The following is a 26798-nucleotide window of genomic DNA, read 5'->3' on the forward strand; positions in this document are numbered from 1 at the left end:
GAACACTTGCAATATTTCAGAAGGTGTGGCCAAGTTCACTTGAATACATTTATTTGGCTTCACAGCACATACCAGCCATTGCTCACACATGCAATCATTGTGTTTCCTCTTATTTTGTCTTGAATTTGAACATATCTGTCATCTAACATAAGCTATATCTATTCAGTGATGCTGCTTTGACTGAGAACAACTGATCACTTGCATCAGGTACATAAAGGACATTTTTCATTTTAGCATCATGCCACGTATTATTTTGTCAGATATGAATCATTATTATTCCTTGTCCATATGCATACATTCTCACATCTTGTTTGCTTAGTGAGATTACTCGAGGAACAATAAATTCTGTATACAATACGAAGGGCTGTTTACTGTATATGTAATGTGTTTTGAAACACAACATTAGCAGACCATTTATCTGCAGCATCATAACTTACAACAGATGTGCACATAATATGCAAAAGAAACACAAAATTCTCACTTTTCTGTTGATTATTAGATTGCTTACTGATACTGTCATCTCTCATTTTCTTTGGACATTCTGCAGCCCAGTGACCTAAGTGTTTACATTTACTGCACAGAAACTTTCTCCTTGCTCATTCCATTTGTGGTTTGGATTTTCCAGAATTTTTCTACTTCTTTTCAGAATCACTACGAGCCACAAACATACTTGTTTCCACTGAATTTTGATTGTGTAATTCAACTGTACAGAGTCTTTCAAAAAGAAAATTCAATTTCTGATGTTTAGATGGAATATTTTCCCAGTGTATATAAAATTTGACTGTTTAAAATGTTTCTTATTTTCTTTATGCTTCTGTAATTCATCATTCAAGTCCACGAATAACTTCTACAATTTTGCAACATATGTACCAATGTCTTTTTTTTCACATCTTTTTTTTTTTCTTTTTTTACAATTGGCTTTAAGTCGCACCGAGAGAGATAGATCTTATGGTGACGATGGGAAAGAAAAGGGCTAGGAGTGGGAAGGAAACAGCCGTGGCCTTAATTGAGGTACAGCCCCAGCATTTGCCTGGTGTAAAAATGGGAAATCAAGAAAAAAACATCTTCAGGGCTGCCGACAGTGGGGTTCAAACCCACTATCTACCGAATGCAAGCTCACAGCTGCAAGTGACATGCATTTCCTTGGGCACTGGGGGAATTGTGAAACATGGGCCATCATGACGGTGGGCATAATCAACCTTATGACCCTGACAGGAAAGGCAGAAGAAGTGGTGGATTTTATGGAGAAAGAGGGTGTAGAAATGATGGGGTTGAGAGAAGTTAAATGGAAGGGGAAAGGAAAGAAGAGAATGAGGAACGGATATACACTATACTGGAATGGTGGCAGAGAGGCAAAAAATGGAGTGGGCCTGATAATTTCAAACCAGCTGGAAAAGTATGCAAATATGATAGAATACATTAGTGACAGGATAATAAAAATTAGACTACGAATGAGGAACAAAGTGAAGGAGTTCATATAAGTATATGCACTACAGACAGGGAACAAAGAGAATGATATTAAGAACGGAGAAATTAGAGAAAGAGATAACCGATGTGGAAATTATTATAATGGGAGATAAACAACAAACAACAAGGAAAGGAAGAAGTAATCGGACCATATGGATATAGAAAGAGGAATAAAGAAGGAGAGAAACTAGTTGAGTTTTTGTGAGAGGAATGGAATGATTGTGGGCAACACATGGTTTTGGAAGAAAAACAGCAGGAAAGTTACAAGATATGTCTGCAGTGACAGAAGAATAACATCAGTAATTGATTACTTTCTGGTGCAGACAGTTGATGGAGGATGTAACAGCTTTACCAGGAGAAGCATTCGATGGAGATCATAGAGTTGTGATAGCAAAAATGAGATTGAGGAAAATGGAAAAAAAAAATAAGGAGTTAAGAGAGAGTAAAATAAAAATTTGGAAATTAAAAGATAAGAATGTACAAGAAGAATTTCTGGAGAGAATGAAACAACAAATTCCAGTTATTGAAGTATGAAATATGGAAGATGGATGGTCCAACTTCAAAAGGGCATTTGTAAGTGGGACAGAGTGTGCCTGTGGTAGAACATTAACAAGAGTGAAAGAAAAGGAGACACCATGATGGAATGAGAAGGTGAGAGAAGCAGTGAAAGAAAAGAAGAAAACAAGGCAAAATGGAATAAAGAAGGAAGAAAGCAAAAGGAAGTATTTTGATAATAAAAGAAATTAATTATCATTAACCACAAAACAGTAGTAATACAACACAGGTAGCAGATTTAATTTTTGTAACTTACAGTAGTAAAGTTCATGTATACTAAGTTGCATGTTCAAGTTTATTTCAAGCGGAAAATATCAGGTGAAGGGATTGTGTGGCCACCCAATACATTGAAGCAGTAGTCCCATTTTCTGTTTAAGAACATTTTTATGCTGATTTTTTCATTTCAAGATCCTGAAATACCAGGCTTCTGTATATCAAAGACAGGAATCTAAAATGGATGATAGCAATACACTGCTGGGGCAGAGGGAGCACAGGATGTATTCTCTCCTCTCTTTCTCCTCCCCCTCCCCCCTGCCCACTGACTATCCTTCATTGTGATTATCCTAGTAAGTGTTCCATTCATTTTATCATCATATCTCACAAGCGTTTGGTTTATAGTTCAAACCCACAGAAATTCATTTACTTTGAACAGATCTACTTGGGACGATGCTTATTCAGCCATTGGGCTTTGATCTTTCCCCAGTATTGTCGCATGTGCACTTGGTGTAGCTCCTTTCTTTCTTCTGACCAGGGGTACCTTTGCTCTTCAGGGGATTTTCTTGAAAACCACAGACTTTTTTCAGGATCTGTCTTACAGTCTGGTTTGTAAGTTTGTCAGCCTCAATTCTTTTATGACCTTCTCAGCCACTTAGAACAGACTTCCTTTTTTTGCCAGAAGCTGAACAGGCAGTTGGTCAGTCTATTTGGAGATAATCTTGCCTAAAGACCATAGATAGCTACCCTTCTCTCCTTCCTTTTCTTGGCTCAGTAAGAGAGTCTCTCTATCTGGGAGTAGAGCTATGAATGTGGCATATCCTGTAATCTTCATCTTCCAGTACTGGGCCTAGGATCTTTCTGAGAATTCTTCTCTCTCTCTCTGACTTTGAGTTTTTCAGTCAAACCTTTCCTGTTTGATGACTAGTGCTCAATGGTATACAGGGCTGTTGTGTAGTACTTCAACTTCAGATTGCAGGACAGGGATCACTTGGTGGTTTTCGTCAGTTGATAGGCTACTTCTTCCTTGTTAACTCTCACACAGACAAGCTGGATTCAGTATTGTCACCAACGTACAGTAAAATCTTCATTAAGATATTTCTACAGGGGACAAATAAAAGAGAATGTATTAAGTAAGAAAATCTATTATTGAATACATAAATAAAAACTATCCTACAGGAATATGTAAACACTTGATATGTTTTTTCCAAAACACGGACATTTTACATCATGTATATATGGGTACAGTGAAAAATATAGCCTATCTACCGCTTCTAAAGATGAGAGGAGAGTATTAAAAGGTGCAAAAAAGACGACAGAACAAGTACAATAACTTTTTCACTGCGGTTTGTTAAACAACAACAGTGTACTAAAAGGTGTGAAAAACACCAGGCAACAAAATATAAAAGCATTTGGACTGGGGCCCATAAAAGTATCAACATCATATTGCAGGTCACATTCTTTCCAAAAAAATGTTTCAGACCAGTGGGTTATTAAACATTGATTTCTGGTCACACTTATAGACCTAAAATGATTTGGAGGTTGAACTTGGCCGTGTGCTAGAGAATGACTTTGACCACCATCCTGAATGAGACAATACTTCAATTTGCTTCAATCGACTTGAATCGAAACTTGAAGGTGCGAGTTTCAACATATACACCACCCCTGTCCACTTCCTGAATTTTAATTTTTCTTCATTAGTAAGCAATTTCACAACTTTTTCAATATCCATAACTGGGCTACTACAAGACAAATAAGCACCATGCTAGTCAACTTCACACAATTATGTTCCTTATCAATAGGTAGGCTATTACACGACAAATCTTCGCTAACCATCACTATACCACTCAACACAGAGTTAATTTTAACTTCTGAATGGAATGCTAAATGCTAGCTCAAACAGGCTTACCTGGTTATTTAGCAACATCACTGAAAACCAGCAAGCAAAACTGAACTTTCCTGAGGCTAACGACTTGCTCCCCAAAGACGTAATTTACTCCTGTAAAGTTCAGGAATTCAAGGCCATTTCCCATTTTTGCACAACTTTCCACGACCTGCTCCCAGTGGCAAGTGCTATTATTTGTGTCATCTGTGTTTTAATATGTCATAGAAAGAATAAATCATGTTCCCTTCACAAGGGATGACAAAGTACATTTTCAAGGCTAGGAAAAATGTGATCGTATTAAGCAGTAACAGCGAAAATTTGTGACATAAGTGAGGTATTTTTTATACAGAGCGGTGTGAAACGGGACTTCGAATTTAGAATGTGCTAAGTGAGAAAACGTCTTAATGAGGAATGCACTAATGAGGTTTCAATGTATTAAATTTCTCCACTTGCTTTATTTTACCCTGTTCCAGTGACATCTTTCAGCTGGCCTCTTTGATGTTGGTAAAGTACTTTGTTTTCTCTCCAGTCCTGCTTTGGCTACCTGTCTTCTGAGACCATTGACCTGGATTGCTGCTATTTCAAGGGATTCAGTGATCAGTACCCTGTTGTCTACAAAAGCCAGATAATCTACTGTCAGCCCTTTCCTCTTGTGACTCAGATAGACCTCTGTCTGCAGACCCAAGATGATCGGTTACTTGCTCCTTTCTTTCACAACTTTGTCAAGAACACAATAACAAGGAGTGTGAAAAGTCCATCACCGCATCTGACTCCCAGACAGTCGCAGGTAGTACCGTTTGGGCGGCCGATACCAAACCCGACAAACTAGGGGAAGACCAACAGCTACGGGTGGAGGAGTTTCCCCTAGAAGGTTTGATGTAACCCTTGTGTAGGAAATGACACACAAATTCATCAGCTGCTGCCTTGCAGTGAGGTAGGGGACTGCCAAAGGCTAAGGGAGAATACCCCTGACAGAAAATCCCCAGCAGTGTTAGGCTTAGCAAGTCAACTGAAGGGTTATATCGATTGCTTTCAAGTACAAAACGAGCCTCGGATCGCAAAACAAATACCGGATAGACACATCTTCTCAAACATCTGCAACGTATGATGACCGTATGGCTGATGTTCAAGTACGATGTTTTGAGAAGAAGCCCAAAAGAAAGAGTCCAAAACACAGAATTGGAACATTAAATATCCTGACCCTGACTGGCAGAAGCGAGGAGCTGATAGATATGATGGAAAGGAGGAACCTCTGTATTCTTGCCTTGAGTGAGGCAAAGTGGAAGGGAAGAGGAACAAGAAAGCTAAGAAAAGGATACAAACTACACTGGAATGGAAACAAAACAGAAGCCAAAAATGGTGTAGGTTTTATATTAAGAGAGGACATTGATGTCATCAGTGAGGTAATATATGTTAATGAAAGAATTATTAAGTTGAACATCTCTCTTAACAAGAGTGTGCTGACAGTAGTCCAGGTATATGCCCCACAGACTGGCTGTAATGAAGAGGAAAAAGAACAATTCCAAACTGATTTAGAAGAAGCTATAGAAAGAGAGGAAAATATCAAAGTAATGGGAGATCTAAATGCTCAAGTTGGATCAGACAGGCTTGGATATGAAAATGCACTAGGTCCACATGGTTATGGAGACAGGAACCCAGAAGGAGAAAGTCTTCTAGATCTATGTGTAAGGAATGGCTTGAGAATAAACAACAGTTGGTTTCAGAAGCAGCTAAGTCATAAACTAACAAGATATAGTTGGAATGGAGATACTAAAACTCTGATAGATTATTTTATATCAGACAATGAAGCGGGAAAGACCGATGTCAGAGTTATACCAAGTGAAAGCCTGGACAGTGACCACAGACTTCTCTTCGCAACAATAAAGTACATTAAAATTTACAGACCTCAGAAATACAGGAAACCAAAAATCAAGACATGGGAGCTAAAGAAGGCAGAGAAACAAGCTGAATACACAAAAAAGTGGCCAATAAATTACCATCAGATGCATTACAAGAAGGCAACATCGAGTGGACTAGATTCAAAGAAAGCATAGTCGGAGCTGCAGTAGAAGTTTGTGGTAAAACTAATAGCAAAATGAAGGCAAAAGAAACTCCTTTGTGGAACGATCGGGAGAAGATTGCTGTGAAAGCGAAAAATGAAACCAGGAAAGCCAGAGACAAAGAAATGCAAAAAGGAAGTCAAAGGAATGAATCTAGAGTAAACGCACTGCAGCAGAAATACAGAGATCAGAAGCTACGAGTAAAGAAAACTGTGGCCGAAGAAAAACAGAAAGCTTGGACTGATTTCACAGATAATCTAGAGCAAGACAGCAAAGCTGATTCTAAACTACTTTACCGAACAATACGAAATATAAGAAGAGACAATGAATACATAACAGCAATAGAGGAACCAGATGGTAACATAGTCAGGGAAGAGACAGAAATAAGGAAGATCATGAAATCCTATTTGATAATTTATACAACTGTACTGGGAAAGACTCCAATGATGTAACCATGCAGGTCAGTTTAAGCTGCAATGATGAGCCTGACCAAGAGAGCCCGCCAACATGGAAGGAAGTAGAGACTGCCCTTAATAGTATGCCCAAAGAAAGATCAACAGGATTTGATGAAGTCAGTGCAGATATGATCAAAGCAACTGGTGCAATAGGAATACAGTGGCTTCATAGAGTAATTAATGCAATATGGAAGGATAGGAAAGTCCCAGATGATTGGAAAAAGGGAATAATAATAATATCTCTCTTTAAAAAAGGAAGCCGGAAGAAATGTAGCAATTATAGAGGGATCACTTTATTGTCTCATGGTTTGAAAATATTTGAGAAAATACTTGAAAAAAGGCTAAGGAAAATAATAGAACCACAACTACAGGAAGAACAATATGGATTCAGAGAACACCGATCAACTACCGATCTCATATTTGCACTAAGAATACTGTTAGAAAAGCATTGGGAGAAGGGCAAAGACTTAACACTAGTGTTTTTGGATCTCGAAAAAGCATTTGATAGTGTTCCAAGGAAGACTATATGGGAATGCTTAAGAAAGAAAAATGTACCCAAAGGTCTTATCCAGATAGTTAAAATGCTTTACGAAGACTGCTGCAGTTGCGTACAGATAGGAAACGGTAATTCTGATTGGTTCCAAACCACTAAAGGAGTGCAACAAGGCAGTACCCTTTCACCCTTACTTTTTATCACTGTCATGGATGAAGTCATGAAAGAAATTAAGCAGAAGAACAATATGGACATCAATGCATTTGCATTTGCAGATTATGTGGTAATCTGGGGAAATACAGAGAAGGAAGTCCAAGAGAGGCTGAACACCTGGAATGAACATTTGAAAGCACACGGATTAACAATAAATAAATCAAAAACTGTTACTATGTCTGTCAACAGGCAGAAGAAGAAGGGAAAAATAATGCTGGAAGGTACACAGCTGGAAACAGTAGACCAATATAAATATCTTGGGTGCATCATTTCAAGTGATAACAGAATACAGCATGAGATTAACAACCGCATTAAAAAATCAGCTCAGTTTTACCATCAAGTTCGGAACCTCCTCTGGAACGAACAAGTTCCCGTAAGATCAAAGCAGATTCTATTCCAATCATACTTCACCCCCATACTAACATATGGCCTAGAAACCTGCACAACAACCCAACAAGTGGATAGCAAACTACAAGCCGCAGAAATGAAGTTCCTACGTACTATGGTACAGAAGACAAAAAGGGACAGGGTAAGGAATGAAAGAATAAGGGAGGAAGCTGGTGTGTACCCATCCCTGAATGAAAAAGTGACAAGGGCCCGTTTGAAATGGTTTGGCCATGTCAAACGATTGGACGATGGAAGGACAGCAAAACAATGGCTACACACTGTCGTGGCCGGAAAACGACTGGTAGGAAGACCTAGGAAGAGATGGCTGGACCAAGTGAAAGAGGACATAGGAACAAGAGGAGTCAGCTGGGATGTCGTCTTGAGAGAAGAGTGGTACATGGACAGACAGAAGTGGAGAGTGCTCGTAAACCACACCCGGGCAACTGGAGTGGAAAACTGATGATGATGATGATGATGGTGTATTTACAGTGTTCAAATTCACAATACAGTATTCACTTGGATAACACACTGACAAACATAACCTCATGCAGCGAAAGAAGAAAAGAAAAAGCATGATTCAAAGATGAGGAGAAATCTATGCTGGCCCCCCTGAGTAAGTCCTTTATTCATTGGATTACTGAACTGAATGCATTATAGATGTCCTATACTTGCACGGAAAGTACCCAATGCCCTTAAAACATTGTGGTTTATCGAACTTTTCTATGACGAGGGGAGAAAGTCTCTCACTTCCGTCTGCATTAGAACACAGTACAGTGACTCTATCCTTGTACGATTTCCCGCCATGGTACTTCTCTCATAATTCAGAAACGTGAACCTTTGCCATGTCACAAAGTACTCCAAGATGAATTAATGCAAGCAATCACCTTGATTCACAGTTTAAACCTTTCAAATGCCTTGGAAAAAACTATTCCCGATATGTATCCAACAAGGTGCATTATTCAAATAATGCACTTGGATAAATCACTGGCAAACATAACCTCACGCATCAAAATAAATAATGCACGATTCAAAGATGAGGATAAATTATGCTGCCTCCCTTGAGCAAGTGCTTTATTCTTTCGATTACTGTACTGAATGCATTTTAGATGTCCTGTACTGGCATGGAAAGAGCTCGATGCCCTTAAAACATTGTGGCTTATTGAAGTTCCCGATGATGAGGGGAAGAAGTCTCTCGCTTCTGTGTGCATTGCAACACAGTGCAATGACCCCCTTGTACGATTTTCCGGCTGGCACTTCCCTCCTATAAAAACTTAAGAGCATTTGGGCTCGGCATTAAAAATAATGCAGTTTCACTGGCATTGACAATGGTATTACATGTTACAATTCTCATATTTTGGTCCGTACTGAAATGTACAATAAAGTCAAATAAACTTTCATATTTATTTGACTTTATTGACAATGGTATTCGGTGCGTATGAATTGATTATATGAGCCACGCTATTTCGCTAACTGCCGGCATCGCCGGTGTTGCGGATTCTGCTTCTCCAGACACTGCAGGCTATGTGACGTTATGGTGTTCATTAAAATGGCGAATACAAAGGAATTACGATTTTACGCGAACTCAGCAAATATGAAGCACACTGTAGACATACCAAAGTGAATGAAAGTAGTGAAAACTACCCCAGCACATTCCGGAAGACGCGTTCTATCATGACGCAGATAAATTTTAAATTTAAATTACTCTAAAAATAACCAATTTTTTTAAATATAAAGGCAGTTTTGAATTAAAGGTCTGAATTTCGGTAATGGGACCGACATTGTTCTTCAAATGACGAATTATCAGTATTTCAAATTAAACCATTTAAATCACATGGAAAACCGAACCTTATGTTTCCGGGAATGAGAGCTTCTTCGAATTAGGCAGGATTTTGAATTAACCGATTTTGAATTATCGAGGTTCTACTGTATGCCTACTGTTAGTATGGCCAGTACTCTTTTCCCAAAATTATTCATTGTACCACAGTAGGCAACTGGAACTTATCTCTGAGAGTTTTCAAAGAAATATTAATGCCGAAAATATAATTGTAATAGCTACAATATGAGTGAAAATGGAAGAAAAAAATAGCATTAAAGTATTGGTTTAAAGAAGCCTTCTTCCCATTCACAGAAGACAAGTCTTTGGTACTGTTAGATTCCTGGACTACTTACAGTGATAAATGCTGTCTTGAAGACATTCCTCCCAGCAAAAGTATAGAAATCCTTCAGATTCCTCCCAGCTACTACAGGGAAAATACAGCCCTTGGATACAATTTTCGCTGTTTAACAGACAGTATGCTGGCTTCTGAAGACTTCTGGTTTGATGTTTATCAGAGAAATAGCATATTGAAAAAGTAATCCTTCATTCATTTTCAATTTTCTTACCCATGGTTCAAGGAAACTATTAAAAATTCATGGTTCACAACCAATTATATAATGGAGAAACTTCCCGTGTTTGAAGTGCCTGCAAAATATTGCCTTCAAAGACGTAAGGAAAACTGTGAAGAACAATGTGGTCTTAAAGTGCACATTCGTTGTGCGTGGTGCCAAAACATTTGTGTTTTTATCATGCAACAAACACACTTCATTTAGGTTTTACATTCATTCCCTAACATTGAAGTGACCTTGGCACATAGTGATCTGCCAATTCATTCTATCTTTCTTCAGCACAACTGCAACTCCACTCCGCTGTGCGCCACGCCAGCAAGATGCAAGAGTTGCCCAGCAGCTGCATGAATTTTGAATCAAGATTTCAACATCTTCCAGTTCGAAATGGCAGCAAAATTTTGTACATAGCTATTTTGTGGTCTCCTCGTCCTCTCAGCAAAATTGCATTATCGGTTTCGATATGACCTTATCGATAGTTCCCTTTTGAGGTTGGCATCAGGAAGGGCATTTGGCCATAAAAGCATGTCATATAATTCCATCTCAGCTCATCTCTAACCCCATATCAGGAAACAGGACTAAGAGGAAGTCATAGAAATCATTTGCTGCTTCAGTCAGTACTGTTTAAAGATTTTCTTCATAGATTGCTCTTTATGGTCTCAATTTATGGTTCATCTGGAGATGAAAAGAAATATGTTAATGGCCAGAATAGAAACTGTATTTAACAGGCAAATATTAAAATGTTTCAGTTCATAAATAATTTCATTATAAACCAAACCAAATCCCATGGCACTACAGCCCTTGAAGGGCCTTGGCCTACCAAGCGACCGCTGCTCAGCCCGAAGGCCTGCAGATTACGAGGTATTGTGTGGTCAGCACAACGAATCCTCTCGGCCGTTATTCTTGGCTTTCTAGACCGGGAATTTCATTATAACATTGCATTATTTTCCTTTTCAGCTTGCATTTGCCTGAATATTTCTAACTTTCTTAGGCCACAGAAATCTTCCTTGGTTAGCAATTTTTTATTTTATTTTTTGCTGGTGATTTAATGTCACACTATCACATAGAATATTTTCTGTTATGCAAGGATGGGAAAGGGCTAGATTTGGGAAGGTAGTGGTTGTGGCCTTAATTAAGGTACAGCCCTAGTATTTGCCTGGTGTGAAAATGGGAACCCACAAAAAACCTTCTTCAGGGCTGTTGATATTGGGATTCAAACCCAGCACCTCTCAATTGCAAGCTTACAGCTATGCAACCCAAACTCTACAGCCAACTTACTCCATAAATTAACAAATGTTTAGTCCTTTAATGTAAATGTTTATTATGTAAAGTTGACAATCTCTGAAGTTTAGTAACATCTAATATATTCGGTATTTGTATAGACGGACGGTGTGTTATTGACCGGGAATAAATTGGGCACTTTACTACAAATATATTCTGGTTTGAATATCTTACAAGTAATCCCTTGACTTAGATGAAGATGATGATCATGTTATTAGTTTCAAGGACTATAATCTAGCAAGCTTTATCTTGATAGTATAGGGTGACAAATTTTATATATATAATTTCACAGAGGTTTACCTATGGTTGAGAGAAATGTAACTTTATAGACAGTATTGATTTTCATCTTCTTCTCTCTTATTAAACATCTCCAGCATGAGGAAAGTGACAAGAGGGACACATCTCTATCCTAGTAATTGTTAAATGTCTTACATTGATTCTATCATACCTAACAGACCATACAAGTGTAATGACTCTCTCTCTCATTCGCATGTTAAATTACAAATTTGGTGTTTGCACCACCTGCAGCACTGCACTCAGTAATCATACTTGTGGTAGCAGAATCTCAGATTGGAGAGAATCAATAGCAGAAGGGAAAAACATTTCAGCTTAAGAGTGCTTCAATAATCAGTGAATATGTACCTGTAAGTCAGTGTTTGACCATCTCTGCTATAGGCAAATAGCTAAGCTGTCACTGATTATCAACAAATTTCTTATCAATGATCTTTTAATACTCATTCACACCCACACCATCTACAGCATATTTGATGACTGTTTCAATGAAATGTTTACCTCTATCATCACAGTCCTTCACCCTAAGAAACTCCAAGGTCAAATATCATTTGGTGTTCAGGTCCACTATCAAATTATGCAACAAAACCCAAAATTAAAGTGTTCTCCTTCTATGTAATCGTATTTCTGAGACATTTATTTTGACATTCTAGAGTCTGTGGTAATAATATAAAATATCTGACTTTTACATCAGATATTCTCTTCTACTGTCCGGCTCCATGGCTAAATGGTTAGTGTGCTGGCCTTTGGCCTCTGAGGGTCCCAGAGTTGATTCCTGGCAGGGTCAGGAATTTTAACCATAATTGGTTAATTCCCCTGGCACGGGGACTGGGTGTATGTGCCACCTTCAACATCATTTCATCCTCATTACGATGCGAAGATCCCCTACGGGCCTCAAATCAAACATACAATTTCATTTCATATCATTTATACTTGCTATTCTCTTTCTTCATCTAGCAAAATCCAGGCACACAGCAATCTGGGAAGTCATTTTTCTTACATCCTCTAGTAACAAAGATTATACTGAAGACTTTGTGCATTTTGATGTTAAATTATACATGTGCTGTATCAATTATTTTCTTAGCTTGAAACTTCTGTTGGTTTTTTATAACTTGTAGGGGAGAAAGGGGCAAGTTGATGATGAGCTTCCTTTCGACATTCCGATGGAACATGGCGTGTTTTATGCCTGTGATGACATGTTTATTACTGTTTACCTTTTCATGCAACTGTTCTCCAATGTTGAAAATTCTTGTTTTATAGCTTTTTTATAAAGTACCGGTGATAAAGTTTAATTTTATGTAAATTCGTCATCTTGTCCTGTGCCCGGGGTAAGTTGACTAACCCAATGGGGTAAGATGACAAGCATTCTTCTCAACTGTTTCAGCATAGAACTTCACTGAAGTTCGTTCCAGGAACACATAATTAAAATTAAGTTACTTTATGTTTTAATAATGTACTATACCCACAAGGACATACATTTCTGAAGAACATAAAATGTAAAATGATTAAAAATACTTTAAAATGAGTTTAAAATAATTTTTAGAAGTTCATGCTAAAATTAATAACTATTGTACGCTATACTGAATACAAGAACTGCAAAGAAACAGTTTTCAACTGCACATATCACAGAGAAACCATCCACTACCCTAATAACTTGAGCAGTCTTCATGCCACCACACTTTACAGTTATCATACTGAATCCAGTCTTCATTTGGAGGATGACCATACTTTTACTCACACACAGAGCATGCAGAATTTTCTTGTGCCAATTATTGCCAGATTTGGATATGAAGCCCAACTGCCTAGCTATTTTTCTTCTCTGCATTTTATATTCTTGCTCTTTCTTCAGCATTTCTTTTTGATGTAGCTCCAAAAACCGTAAAAGCAGTTAGTGGGATGTAAAGCCAATAACATTTGATGTAGCATGTCCTATGATGTACATATGATGGATGCTGATCTCCTAGCTCTTTTTCTCATTGTAACATGCCTTTGAGAGCGAGGTAGTGGTGGAATAATCATTGTTGACGTTCCAGGCTATGATTATTTTGACAATTCAGGTTGTAGTGTTTTATCACAGTAATTACTGATAGCTGTATCGTTTATTGAAATTGAAGTATCAGGGACTAAAGGCATATCTGCATGTCCATTACACTCATCATGTGCTCCTGAGGTAGAAGGTTGGTGCTATTCTTCGTAATCTCTTTCTACTGTCACTGCTGGAGAGTAATCTTCCTGATCAAATATTTGTGGGTTGAATAGCTCAGTTCTACATGCTTCAAATACTTTAATGGCATTGCTCATAGTGGCATTAAAAGACATCTGAGATTCCTTGACAGCATATATTATGGCTATCATGCTTACTTCATCCCAGTTCCGTCTATCCATTTTCCACTGATAATTTCTAGGAATTACTGTAAGAGCATGGGTTATGGGTGACAAAGTGTAGCCTATAACTGGCCAGGTTGCTTAGGAAGCGGTTTGCCCTTATAATCGACAGAAGTCTTACAATCAAGATTACGTTAACACTGAAGTAAGTTGGAAATGCATTGCTATTTAAAGAAAAGAAATTGGTTAGTTGTATTGAGAGCACACTAGGAATAGAAGCTTCCTGCACATACCTCACGCAAAGCCCCAGACAGACAATCCCATACTACTGCTTGTCTCAGACTGAAAGGAATTTCCTTCTACGTGAAAATTATACATGTGAGATATTGGGCCCAAGGTCACATGGTGGCAAACTTAGTGAGCATAATACTACAAAAGTTATGGTCGATTTGTCATCTTACCCAGCTCCCCCTACATATATATTGCAACAAAATTATAGAAGACAAACTCAGTTTGGGACAGTCATGATATGAAACCTTCAAAAAGAATATTATTATAAAGAATATTGCTTTATGATTTTTTTACCTGGAACAATGGCAACAGTCTTCAGAGCTCTCAATACGCGGAAAGTTCTCAAGGCGGCCAGGTTTCCTAGATCTATTCCCATGGTAACATAACTGAAAACAGGATTATTCATATAAGAACAACTTAAAAACATATTTCAACTATCCCATCATGCACAACTAGCAGTTTTACTTTATTGATGTTATGAATTTTAGTTACAAGAGTATCAAATGTACAAGGTGTAACTGAACAAATTTATTTCCTCCATCCATCAAAATCTGCAACAAAATCCAAAATTAAAGTGATCTCCTGTTCTTCCTCTATGTAATTGCATTTTTGGAATGCTTATTTTGACTTTCTAGGGTTTGTGGTAATAATATAAAATATTCTTTCTGTCTAGAGATCTAAAAACATTATGCCCTGCATGAGTACTAATGATTCCTTATTTGGTAATTTGAAAAGAAGTAAGTCTTTTATGACTTACACAAATTAGTAGTATATGTTAACCATTTGACTGTCATAAAATTACCTTCACAGACCAACATATATGTATAAACTTATGGAAACAGTATGTAAGATATCACAGAAGTGCACATGAGCAATGGATATTTTCCAAATAGTCATACTATAACACAGAAACACAATAATGGTTAGCCCCCAATAACTATCACTCGCATACGAACGTTTTGTATATTTCTCTTTATTTGCAAAGTACAGTAGTTGTACAGAGGAAAAGGATACAGAATTTGCAGGCAGTGTAAGTAATGGTGCCTGTCAAAGCACTATATGATCTCTAATCAAAACTTTGCCCTACAGCTTATCAGAATCTGAATATTATAGATGTTATTGTGAACGTTCACAACATCACCAATAGTATGTCACGATACCCAGGAGATGAAATATGCCATTTTCCACACCATTCTACGATAAAAATTGTCCAAACTAGCATTTTTCACCCATTCCGGGACACGAATGGCACTCTGCTAGCTCGCGCGACTGAACTCTAGTTGCACGTAATTAGGGCGAGAGGCATGCAAGAGCACCTGTATGTAGAATCGGTCTATTTTGCATGCAAGAGAGCTCACCGAGCCATGCCATCACATGACTGAGAATCTAGGTCACCGAGTAGCACCCAAGAAGTTGTATCAACATGAGAACTAGCATAATCCCGTAATTCCCTCGTATGTTCACCAGAACCAACTCACAGTCTTCAACTGTCTTGGATGATGATAATAATAATAATAATAATAATAATAATAATAATAATAATAATAATAATAATAATAATAATAATAATAATAATTACAAAGTATTCGACGGATATTCACGTTTAAACATTGGTCTGAACCAGGGAATTTTCTGCATAATTATGAAGCAAAGAAGTGCTCTACATAATTGAAAGGACAGTAATTATGTCATAAAAAGGGGTGACTTAATGGATAACAGATGTTAGGGGCCTGGCCGAGGGACCAAACTCATGGATTTCCCCGCACTTTGCAACGCCCACTGGGCATTACCAATTCTAATGAGATTCATTCAGTGGAAATGGGAGTGCATAAGCTGTAATTTGACACCTTATTCATTGTCGTGTGTCGTCTATTAGCAGGCCACATTTCGACAATGAGGTGTATTTTACCCTCTCCACTTGCTTCAGGGTGTCTTGCCTATATATTACGGAACCTCAAGGCAGACCTCATCTCACTTCTACTTCACTACTGGTATTCTTCTGTTCATTGCTGTGTGACTAGTGTGTGAGTTCTTTGTTGAAATAATAATTTTTGAGGTGTGAATAGTGCACCATAGTGATATACCGGGTCTTCTTGATTTGATGTGGAAGTAACCACAGTCTCACAGAATACCTTACGTGTACAGTACAGATAAAGTTTGCCGCTAGTAAATTAGTCAGAGATGATACGAAACTGTGATTATAGCTGTCTGTGTGACAAGGAGGTTGTGCATCGAACCTTGCGTATGACTAGACTAGTGCGGCTTAATTAACATAGATTATGGACGCATTTAACTAAGTGTACAGACAAATATGACAAGGGAGTGAGTTAAGGAGCCAATAACTATGTGTTAGAAATAATTGGGAGATATATTGGAACGAGTGAACGGCTTATTGTCGGCATTATAAATGGGCAGCATCTGTGAGGTAATCCCTAACGCAGTGAGGAGCTTGTCTTACTTATGACTAGTGCAGTGAAGTAGGCCTGAATTACTGTTATTTAACACGGGGAGTGTTGGTAGAGTCGGTAGTGTATCCAGTGATGCTTCAAAAGGAACAAGTGTAGTTTGAGGGCCTAGATCAGCTGTAAATAAGGAAAATAGGTAGATGAGAAGGAGATAAAGACGGGCAACTGGACAAAACCACCACTAGGCTGGGATGCTTGAGTCAATGAGTAGTTCCAACCACAGTGAATCTGCGATGTGTAATATAGACTAACATATTTACATAAGATAAATTCCTCTCATTTGCATATCGAGTCTACGAGAACATCGGGGATTGAACGAGACATCTAGCTGTTCACCTGATATTTAGCCTGCACAGCAGAGAGCTTCTAGATCGTCAAACGAGGTCAAGCCACCATGTATGTGAATCATTAGCAGGTGAACCGAAGACTCCACGTCATTGAAGTCATCATGATGTTCAAGTAAATCCATGGTGGTGCCCTCCTGAGAGCTGTTTCGTGATTGCAGAATTGATGAGTATACTTTCAAAATTTTCCTAGTTTGAAGCTTATATCACTATGTAAATATTTAATCATAAAATTTGCATGTAATATAACGTAACTTGGTAGTCCGCTGTTTCAAAGGGATAATAATAATTTTCGTTTTATTTTGGGTTTTTATGGGATACTTTCACCTAGTTGGCCCACTACTCAGAATAAGGCCAAGGGCGGTTCACGGATGGTTTGTGATTTATGATCCCAACAAGAAGGGACGAAGCGAAGTGTTCGCTCCATTGAAATGGGGACAGAATGCAGTAGCTGGTTTGTTCCTCTCAGAAATAATGATAACATGCATCAATTAAATATTACCAACGTCGCATAGATTCCAATGTTCTTTACAAGATGAATCCCTCCAATTTCTTTCCTTAATTATTTACATCGTACAGGAAAATTCAGGTTAAATATACCCCATGTCTCAGAGGATCCTGGGTTCATTCCAGGAGACAGTGAAAGTCTATTCTCACTGTCACCAGCAGCAGATGACTTGTGCCATCTGTGACTCATCATGTGTGTGTTTGAAATGTATTTGTTCTTGCCCATCTCTTACAGGAAGTGCTATGATACTCTGTTTATGATGTTTGGGGTATTTGAATCGCTTTTATGTATTGTCCACAGGTAGCAACGTTGAGTAAATAATGTCGTGTTATGTGTTGAAAAAAATTCTGATGAAACAAGCGCTTTGTATAATACTGTACATTCAGTAGTGATTAAGTTAGCTTGCTAGGGAAATACGTGATATGACCTTAAAATATTTGGAAGTGTATTCATAATAATTGCAAAATCACCTCAGATCACATGAAGTTAGGGGCACATTAACTTGATACTTTGAATTGTATTAATTATTATCATGTAGAGTGCAATGCCACAGGAAATGTCCATATTGAATGAAATATGTGTGTTGTGTTGTATGACATATTGTGACAAGTGTTCACTTAATATGTAAATACCGAGCTTGATAGCTGCAACTGCTTAAGTGCGGGCAGTATCCAGTATGTCTCGAATATTATTACAATATTAAAAAAAAAAAAAATTGTAATAATATTCGAGCCATACGTCATCTTCAATACGGAACCAGAATGAGAATAGTTACTTGTAACAGTATCCAGTAGTCGAGAGATAGTGGGTTCAAACCCCACTGTCGGCAGCCCTGAAGATGGTTTTCCATGGTTTCCCATTTTCACACCAGGCAAATGCTGGGGCTGTACCTTAATTAAGGACATGGCTGCTTCCTTCCCATACCTAACCCTTTCCTGTCGCATCATCACCATAAGACCTATCTGTGTCGGTGTGACGTAAAGCCAATAGCAAAAAAGAAAGTAAATAAGTAGAGAGGAAATGCCTCTTCAAGATTTTAGGAATCTCAAGTGTAAATACTGGTGTAGAAAAGGACTACCAAACATTTTAATCCTCAAGATCAGTTTAATATGAATTTTGTGTAATTTACAGTGTATGGCATATCTGTGCAGAATATAAATATATGTTTCATTCGTATAATAAACTTGTGACCAAAGATTGAATTATTCTTCTCATTTAATAGGCAGTAGTATTCCTCTCACAATTAACGTTCCCCTACTATAAAGATGATTAGTAGATTTGCCCATTAGGACGGTCCACTGACCCGTATGCTCGCCGACTTAGGTAGTGTGCTATTCCAGTAGGGGAGATGGGACTTCGACGCCGGGCTGAGTTCGAAGCTCTCATTGGAGGTGTTCCATTCTGATATCATATTTATGAGCCACGATATTTGTTTATGCACTGAAGCCTTGGACAGGTACATAACATATCTGCTCTGTACATTACATTCATTTGCGAAAAAGGTCATACACCATGAAGGAACTATCACAGGAGCATGTAAGTGCTTATACAGGCACAGAACGTGGTTTTAAAACATCAAAATGCAGTACCACACCAAGCATTTATTCCGCGGTAACAAAACACTTCCAGGATGCACTTAGTACAGTGTTGGACCACCTGTAGCACAGAGAGATGCGCATGGAGGCATACAGACATTGGATGTTCTCCTGAGCAAGATCTTGCTTCAGTTGGTGTAAGTGACCTTGCAAAGACACCATAGTTGCCGCTCACCAAAATTGCATTCAATCTAGGACCAAGAGTTCTCAATGGGCGAGAGGTCTTTAGACCTTGCTAGTCAACGAAGCACATCATCATCATCATCATCATCATCATCATCATCATCATCCTTCCATGTATTAGATCTAGTGGCCTGTTATGATTCTACAAAGCATTCTCTCACCAATATTTCATTGGACGACTGATTGATCTTGTTCCTTTGGGCTAGTACTTGAGAATTTCTCTGGGAAATCTTCCTGTATCCGTTCTTCAAACATGGTTTTTCACCTTTCTTCATAACCATGTATGTACTGTACTGCTGATACAATTTGGAGTTCTTTCAATACCATTTCATTTCTTTTATGATCCCATTGATTATATCTTCTCATGTACTCCATCTCATTACCAGTAATTCTATTAGCACCAGTTTTCCTTATTGCCCATGCTTCACTTCCATAGCATAGGATTGGTCTTGTTAAGGTTTTATATACATACTAGCAAATGTACTCGTGCTTCGCTATGGTATCATACCGTGTATACGGAGTTCTATGTAAGTTACTGCACACACAGTGAATAAGATTACAGTGGAACCTCAATATCTCAAATCATCTCGGGAGCTAAATTTTACTTCAAGTTATCGAAATTTCGAGATAGAGAGTATTTCGCTTTTGAACATGTATAGCACATAATCGAATCATATGTACGATTATCTATGGGCTTATGCTGAATATATTATGTTCAACAGTACTTAAAAATATGCAAACAAACTCTATTTTATGGCATCACTTTAATTATAATCCTTATTATAGTAACATTTTAGAAGACAAGATACCGTTCATACAGTAGTGGAACATGAAACGTACCTCTGTTAACACCTTTGGAAAAAAATCTGTTAGTCTCCTCTGTTTGTAACGGTTAACTTTTCCTTCCTTCACGCTGAAACTTCTTGTCAATATCATGCAGCCAAGATTCGTAAATGGAGCTTGTAATCCGCGACTTCGGGAGTTGCTTTCGTACGTGACCAGTAATGAATTCACACCCGAGAAATAGCAAGACTTTACCGATTTTCCGATCACTAGAACTTTTAATTTTTTGGTTCCCGTAATATTAGCTCCCAGCATCACTGTAACCCTCTCTTTACTTGTTAACTGTTCCTCATAAACTATAAATGCCATATTGCACAGTTAATGTTGCACAAAATTCAAGTTACAGAGTATTTTTGCTTCAAAGGAGGAAATGTTTGCTTTGAGAAATTGAGAAATTTGTGTAAACGAATTTTGAATAATAGAGAAATAAATACACGTGAAGAATAGGACAAACGGCCGGGAAATTTAAGTTACTGTGAGTTACTGAAAATTCAAGTAATGGTGGTTCGAGATATCGAGGTTCATCTGTATTATAATTGCACGTCTCATAGCGTTATCCGAGAAACAAAACGGGGAAGATCCCATATGCTGTTTCCAAAGTAAGGTGCACGTTGGGAAAATTTAGATCATAATGGGAGGCCATATTTCCTGCTGCCATTCACAATCAAGTTTAGGAGTTTCTACAATAATAGCAGGCTCACTTGCCAGCTGCCATTCGCAACAGAAAGGGATAGTTTTCATTATAATGACAGGCCCTCTTTCCTAATGCCAGTCGCAATCGAGTTGGAGAGATTTTTTATTGTAACCGAGAAATGCTGCGCTATATAAAGTACCAAATAAAGAATCAAGATACGACAATAAAGCAAAGGACCAGGTTGAAGATCTCTTCAAAATGAGCAGCGAATGTGTAATCTACCTTGTGAAATGGAGTACCATTTAGAAAGCAGTTACCACGAAACAAAGGTCTGCACTGTCATTTAAATTGGATCCATATTTCAATATTTTCCAGGGCCTAAAAGTAATATATTTGAACAGCAAGGAATATTCCCTCAAAAGGAAAGTGTGTCCAGTGACCAAGCAAAATTATGCACATAACAAAGGGACATAACGTATAAGAGACATTTCGCTTGTAGTCCACGGATTTTACAGAAAATCAATAGTATAATATATAAACCCCCAATTCCATTCAGTGATCTTTAAATCATATGCATATCTAAACCTACCCTGGGATGAGTATACTCTTTATATGAAGTCTGGTTGAGATCTATCCAGCTGTTTCGCTGTGATGGTGGAACAGATGGACAAACACACAAGACGGACAAACACACAAGACGGACAAACAGACACGGTCCTGAGTTGACCAAAATTGGATAAATATCTGAAAACGTGCAAAACAAACTAAATTACAGACAGCGGACCGCCTAGAACTTTATTTATAGCGGTAAGCATGGGCACATTTATAAGTGCAGACCTTCATTTCGAGAGTTACTGCTTTTAAACAGTAAGTCATATCAACAAACGGATTCCACTATCAGATGCCACGTTTAGTGTTCTACATGGTTGGCCCCATGATATTTTCTCATATCTTCTATATTTACGGGTTGGATTGAGTTAGAAACATTAAATAGGGTGAAAATTGGGTACAGTTTTCACACAATACTTTATTTTTCCAATATTTATGCAGCAGCTAGAATCATAAAATTCGGCTAACATATGACCACTGGTCGCGTCAATATGTGTACCGTACCACATTTGATGATTCTGTCTTTCCTATAAATGTGCCAAACGGTAAGATATACGCGTAAAAAGTACAAAGTTAACTTGAAATTGAGAAATGGAGCTCTATCTAACGTATAATGGATCGAGATATGACAATATGTCATAGGACCAAAGTTGTAAATCTCTCCAAATTGAAAGGCAATTGTGCTTCCTGTTTTGTGATATGACTTATCATTTAGCCACCAATTATCCTGAAGGTCTGCATGGTCATTGAAATTGTCTGCATATTTTGATATGTTCCAGGGCCTAAATGTTATACATTTGAACAGCTTGGAATCTTTCCTCATAGGAAAGAGTGTCCAGGTTTCTGGATTAGCACTTGCATACATACATACGGAGCAATTAAGGAAGAAAGTATTAAAGAAAGTATAAATTAAAAGAAAAAAGGATTATAACTGAGGACAGCTGGATGGGACGAATATGTAAATACCAAGTGGATGTATTGTAAAATGAAATGTCCCTCACTAAATTGTGATGATATGAATTACGATATAAGGAGGCAGTAACAGAGGAGAAATTTAGGTGCAGGGATTCTTAGGTAAACAAATAAGAAGATGACTTATGGTGTTATTACTTAGCCTTAAGAGGCAAGAGAGAGGCAATAAATTAAAGCAGAAAACAGTAGAAGAGAAAAACAGTAATATGTATATCAAATGCCAGAAAACACCTTACGGTGTGAAATCATGGGCTACACTCCATGGTACTGTTCAAATATTAACAGCACCTTTAGAGCTATTTGACGATGATTGTAACCTCTAACGGGATTCCGCCAATATCCATCAGAATGGCAGTATGACGTTTCTATTGCCTTCGATGCAAGGAACAACAACGAATTTAAAGGAATTACATTAGCCTATGTTACTTCCCTACTGGCAAGCAGTGACAGACATTGCCATGGTATTACAAGTGATTATTTTCATTTTGACCATATTAAAATTCAATTATTAAATGTTAAACATTAATTTATTGAAACCACCTATTCAATACTGGTTGAGTCTTTATGACTATAACAATGTCATTACATTAAGATTTGAGTATGGTACATGTTTCGCCTGACATTGCAGGCATCATCAGCCATTAATTCTATCTCCAAGTCAGAGCTCTGAGTGGATGCTATTTTAGGATTAATCATAGTCAATATTATTTATATAACAGTGCAAAGGAGTGATCAAGCCGTCCATGTTTTAAAGTTCTAATGTGCCATTCTACTCTTGTTCACATTTAATGGAAATATATTGACTGTTAGCTTTCATAATGTCGGTAACGAGAACGGCTTGGTGCAATTGGGATTAAATCATCTGTACATTTTTACAACTTATTGGAGATTAACATGTGCTAGAAGTATTCTTAAAAACTATTTTTACATAATTTACATAATATGTACAAACTTATGGTACATTTTGGAACTGAACTGGTTGAACTTGTCTTGAAGTTTCAAAGGGATGTCTTAATCATATCCTGTCAAATGGAGAAAATGCTGATACTGGGATGGCATTGTAGTCTATTGAAGTCATAGCATTTAAATATTTTTTAAATATTTGTAGGACATTGAAACATGTCCAGCTTATATGGTTGTTTTTGGGAGGTCTAAATATTCTATAAATCAGCATCACTTCTTAGAAGAATGAGCATCAATATTTAGGTTCCTTATAGTGGAATGGCAAGAATGCTGTTAGAGAGTTTGATCAAGATTTGTTAGATAACGGATTAATACATGACCATATAAACTGGTTGTGTGATGTTTCGTTGTGGAGCTTCTTTGAGGTTATTCAGTACAGATTGAAGAGCAGTTCATTGGATTCTGGATGTAGTGTGTGGCTGGTGGGTGTGTTGAAGTCTGTGGAATAAATGGGATGGCAGTGATAAGGGAACAGGGAACTGGAAATCAAGTAGGGATGACATAAAATTGTTAGTGTTGAACTGTAGAAGTATTGTAAGGAAAGGAATAGAATTAAGTAATTTAATAGATATATATTTACCAGATATTGTAATAGGAGTTGAATCATGGCTGAGAAATGATATAATGTATGCAGAAATTTTCTCACGGCACTGGAGTGTGTATCGTAGAGATAGGACAGGAAGGGTGGAAGGGGGAGTGTTCATTCTGGTGAAAGAAGAATTTGTAAGCTAAGAAAAAGTTAGAGATGAGACACATGAAATTCTAGGTGTAAGGCTCATTTCTAAAGATAATAGGCAACTTGATATATTTGGAATGTACAGATCGGGAAAGGGTAGCACTGACGCATATTCGGAATTATTTGATAGGATAGTCAGCTATGTGGGAAACGACATGGAAAGAAATGTGATTGTAGCGGGAGATCTGAATTTGCCAGATGTCAATTTGGAAGGAAATGCGAACGACAGGAAGCATGACCAACAAATGGCAAATAAGTTAATATAGGAAGGACAGCTGATTCAGAAAGTGATGGAACCAACCAGAGGGAAAAAAAACCTGGATGTGGTGCTGATAAAACCAGATGAGCTCTATAGGGAAACTGAAGTAATAGATGGTATTTGTGATCATGAAGCTGTTTTTGTGGTAGTTAAAAATAAATGCGATAGAAAGGAAGGTCTTAAAAGTAGGACTATTAGGCAGCACCATATGGCTGATAAAGCAGGCATGAGGCAGTTTCTAAAAAGTAACTATGATCGGTGGAAAACGGTAAATAAAAATGTAAACAGACTCTGGGATGGGTTTAAAGAAATTGTTGAGAAATGCGAAAACAGTTTTGTACTATTAAGGGTGGTAAGGAATGGTAAAGACCCACCTTATTATAATAGAGAAATAAAGAGACTAAGAAGGAGGTGCAGACTGGAAAGAAATAGAGTTAGAAATGGCTGTGGAAGTAAGGAGAAATTGAAGGAACTTACTAGAAAATTGAATCTAGCAAAGAAGGCAGCTAAGGATAACATGATGGCAAGCATAATTCGCAGTCATACAAATTTTAGTGAAAAATGGAAGGGTATGTATAGGTATTTTAAGGCAGAAACAGGTTCCAAGAAGGACATTCAGGAATAATTAATGAACAAGAGGAGTGTGTATGTGAGGATCTTCAAAAGGCAGAAGTATTCAGTCAGCAGTATGTAAAGATTGTTGGTTACAAGGATAATGTCGAGATAGAGGAGGAGACTAAGGCCAAAGAAGTAATAAAATTTACATATGATAACAATGACATTTACAATAAGATACAAAAGTTGAGAACTAGAAAAGCGGCTGGAATTGATCAGATTTCTGGGGATATACTAAAGACAATGGGTTGGGATATAGTACCATATCTGAAGTACTTATTTGATTATTGTTTGGTTGGGGGAGCTATACCAGATGAATGGAGAATTGCTATAGTAGCCCCTGTGTATAAAGGAAAGGGTGATAGACATAAAGCTGAAAATTACAGGCCAGTAAGTTTGACATGCATTGTATGTAAGCTTTGGGAAAGCATTCTTTCTGATTATATTAGACATGTTTGTGAAATTAATAACTGGTTCGATAGAAGGCAATTCGGTTTTAGGAAAGGTTATTCCACTGAAGCTCAACTTGTAGGATTCCAGGAAGATATAGCAGATATCTTGGATTCTGGAGGTCAAATGGACTGTATCGCGATTGACCTGTCTAAAGCATTTGATAGGGTGGATCATGGGAGACTACCGGCAAAAATGAGTGTAATTGGACTAGACAAAAGAGTGACTGAATGGGTTGCTATATTTCTAGAAAATAGATCTCAGAAAATTAGAGTAGATAAAGCTTTATCTGACCCTGTAATAATTAAGAGGGGAATTCCTCAAGGCAGTATTATCGGACCTTTATGTTTTCTTATATATATAAATGATATGTGTAAAGGAGTGGAATCGGAGGTAAGGCGTTTTGCGGATGATGTTATTCTCTATAGAGTGATAAATAAGTTACAAGATTGTGAGCAACTGCAACGTGACCTCAAAAATGTTGTGAGATGGACAGCAGGCAATGGTATGTTGATAAACGGGGTTAAAAGTCAGGTTGTGAATTTCACACATGGGAAAACTCCTCTCAGTTTTAATTACTGCGTTGATGGGGTGAAAGTTCCTTTTGGGGATCATTGTAAATATCTAGGTGTTAATATAAGGAAAGATCTTCATTGGGGTAATCACCTAAATGGGATTGTAAATAAAGGGTACAGATCTGTGCACACGGTTATGAGGGTGTTTAGGGGTTGTAGTAAGAATGTAAAGGAGAGTGCATATAAGTCCCTGGTAAGACCCCAACTAGAGTATGGTTCCAGTGTATGGGACCCTCACCAGGATTACCTGATTCAAGAACTGGAAAAAATCCAAAGAAAAGCAGCTCGATTTGTTCTGGGTGATTTCCGACAAAAGAGTAGCGTTACAAAAATGTTGCAATGTTTGGGTTGCGAAGAATTGAGAGAAAGAAGAAGAGCTGCTCGACTAAGTGGTATGTTGCAAGTGATAAAAATCATTGCTATCCGTATTGAAGATACTGAATGCAATTGCCATTGCTAACCGCATGTGCCTATAACCGACTGAGCCTCCTTCTTAGTCCACCAATACTCATCATCAATTACCTGTCAGCGACACATCAGATAACTTCCACTGCATACAATACAACTTTCAACAACACGCCGGAACCCAGCGCACATCGGCACAAATATGGCCTGCCACTACGGCTCCTCTTCGCAGTCAGAATGAGAAGATGCCTCACCCCAGCTTTAAAGCTCTGACTCTGCAGTTGCCGTATACATTCTAATCTCTCCACAGCAGTTCACAACACAAGCAACTCTTTTCTATCTCA

General features: G+C 37.8%; 1 protein-coding gene across 1 annotated transcript in view; it reads right to left on the bottom strand.

Annotated features, from left to right (window-relative positions):
• Positions 1 to 26798, bottom strand: part of para (paralytic) — a 947817-nt gene that overhangs the window by 717611 nt on the left and 203408 nt on the right. The window contains exon 5 of the mRNA XM_067137715.2: positions 14593 to 14684. Within this exon, the coding sequence (XP_066993816.2) occupies positions 14593 to 14684 (92 nt within the window). The remainder of the gene's footprint in view (positions 1 to 14592; positions 14685 to 26798) is intronic.

The sequence above is a fragment of the Anabrus simplex genome, chromosome 1 (genome assembly GCF_040414725.1).
Source record: "Anabrus simplex isolate iqAnaSimp1 chromosome 1, ASM4041472v1, whole genome shotgun sequence".
Taxonomy (NCBI): Eukaryota; Metazoa; Arthropoda; class Insecta; order Orthoptera; family Tettigoniidae; genus Anabrus; species Anabrus simplex.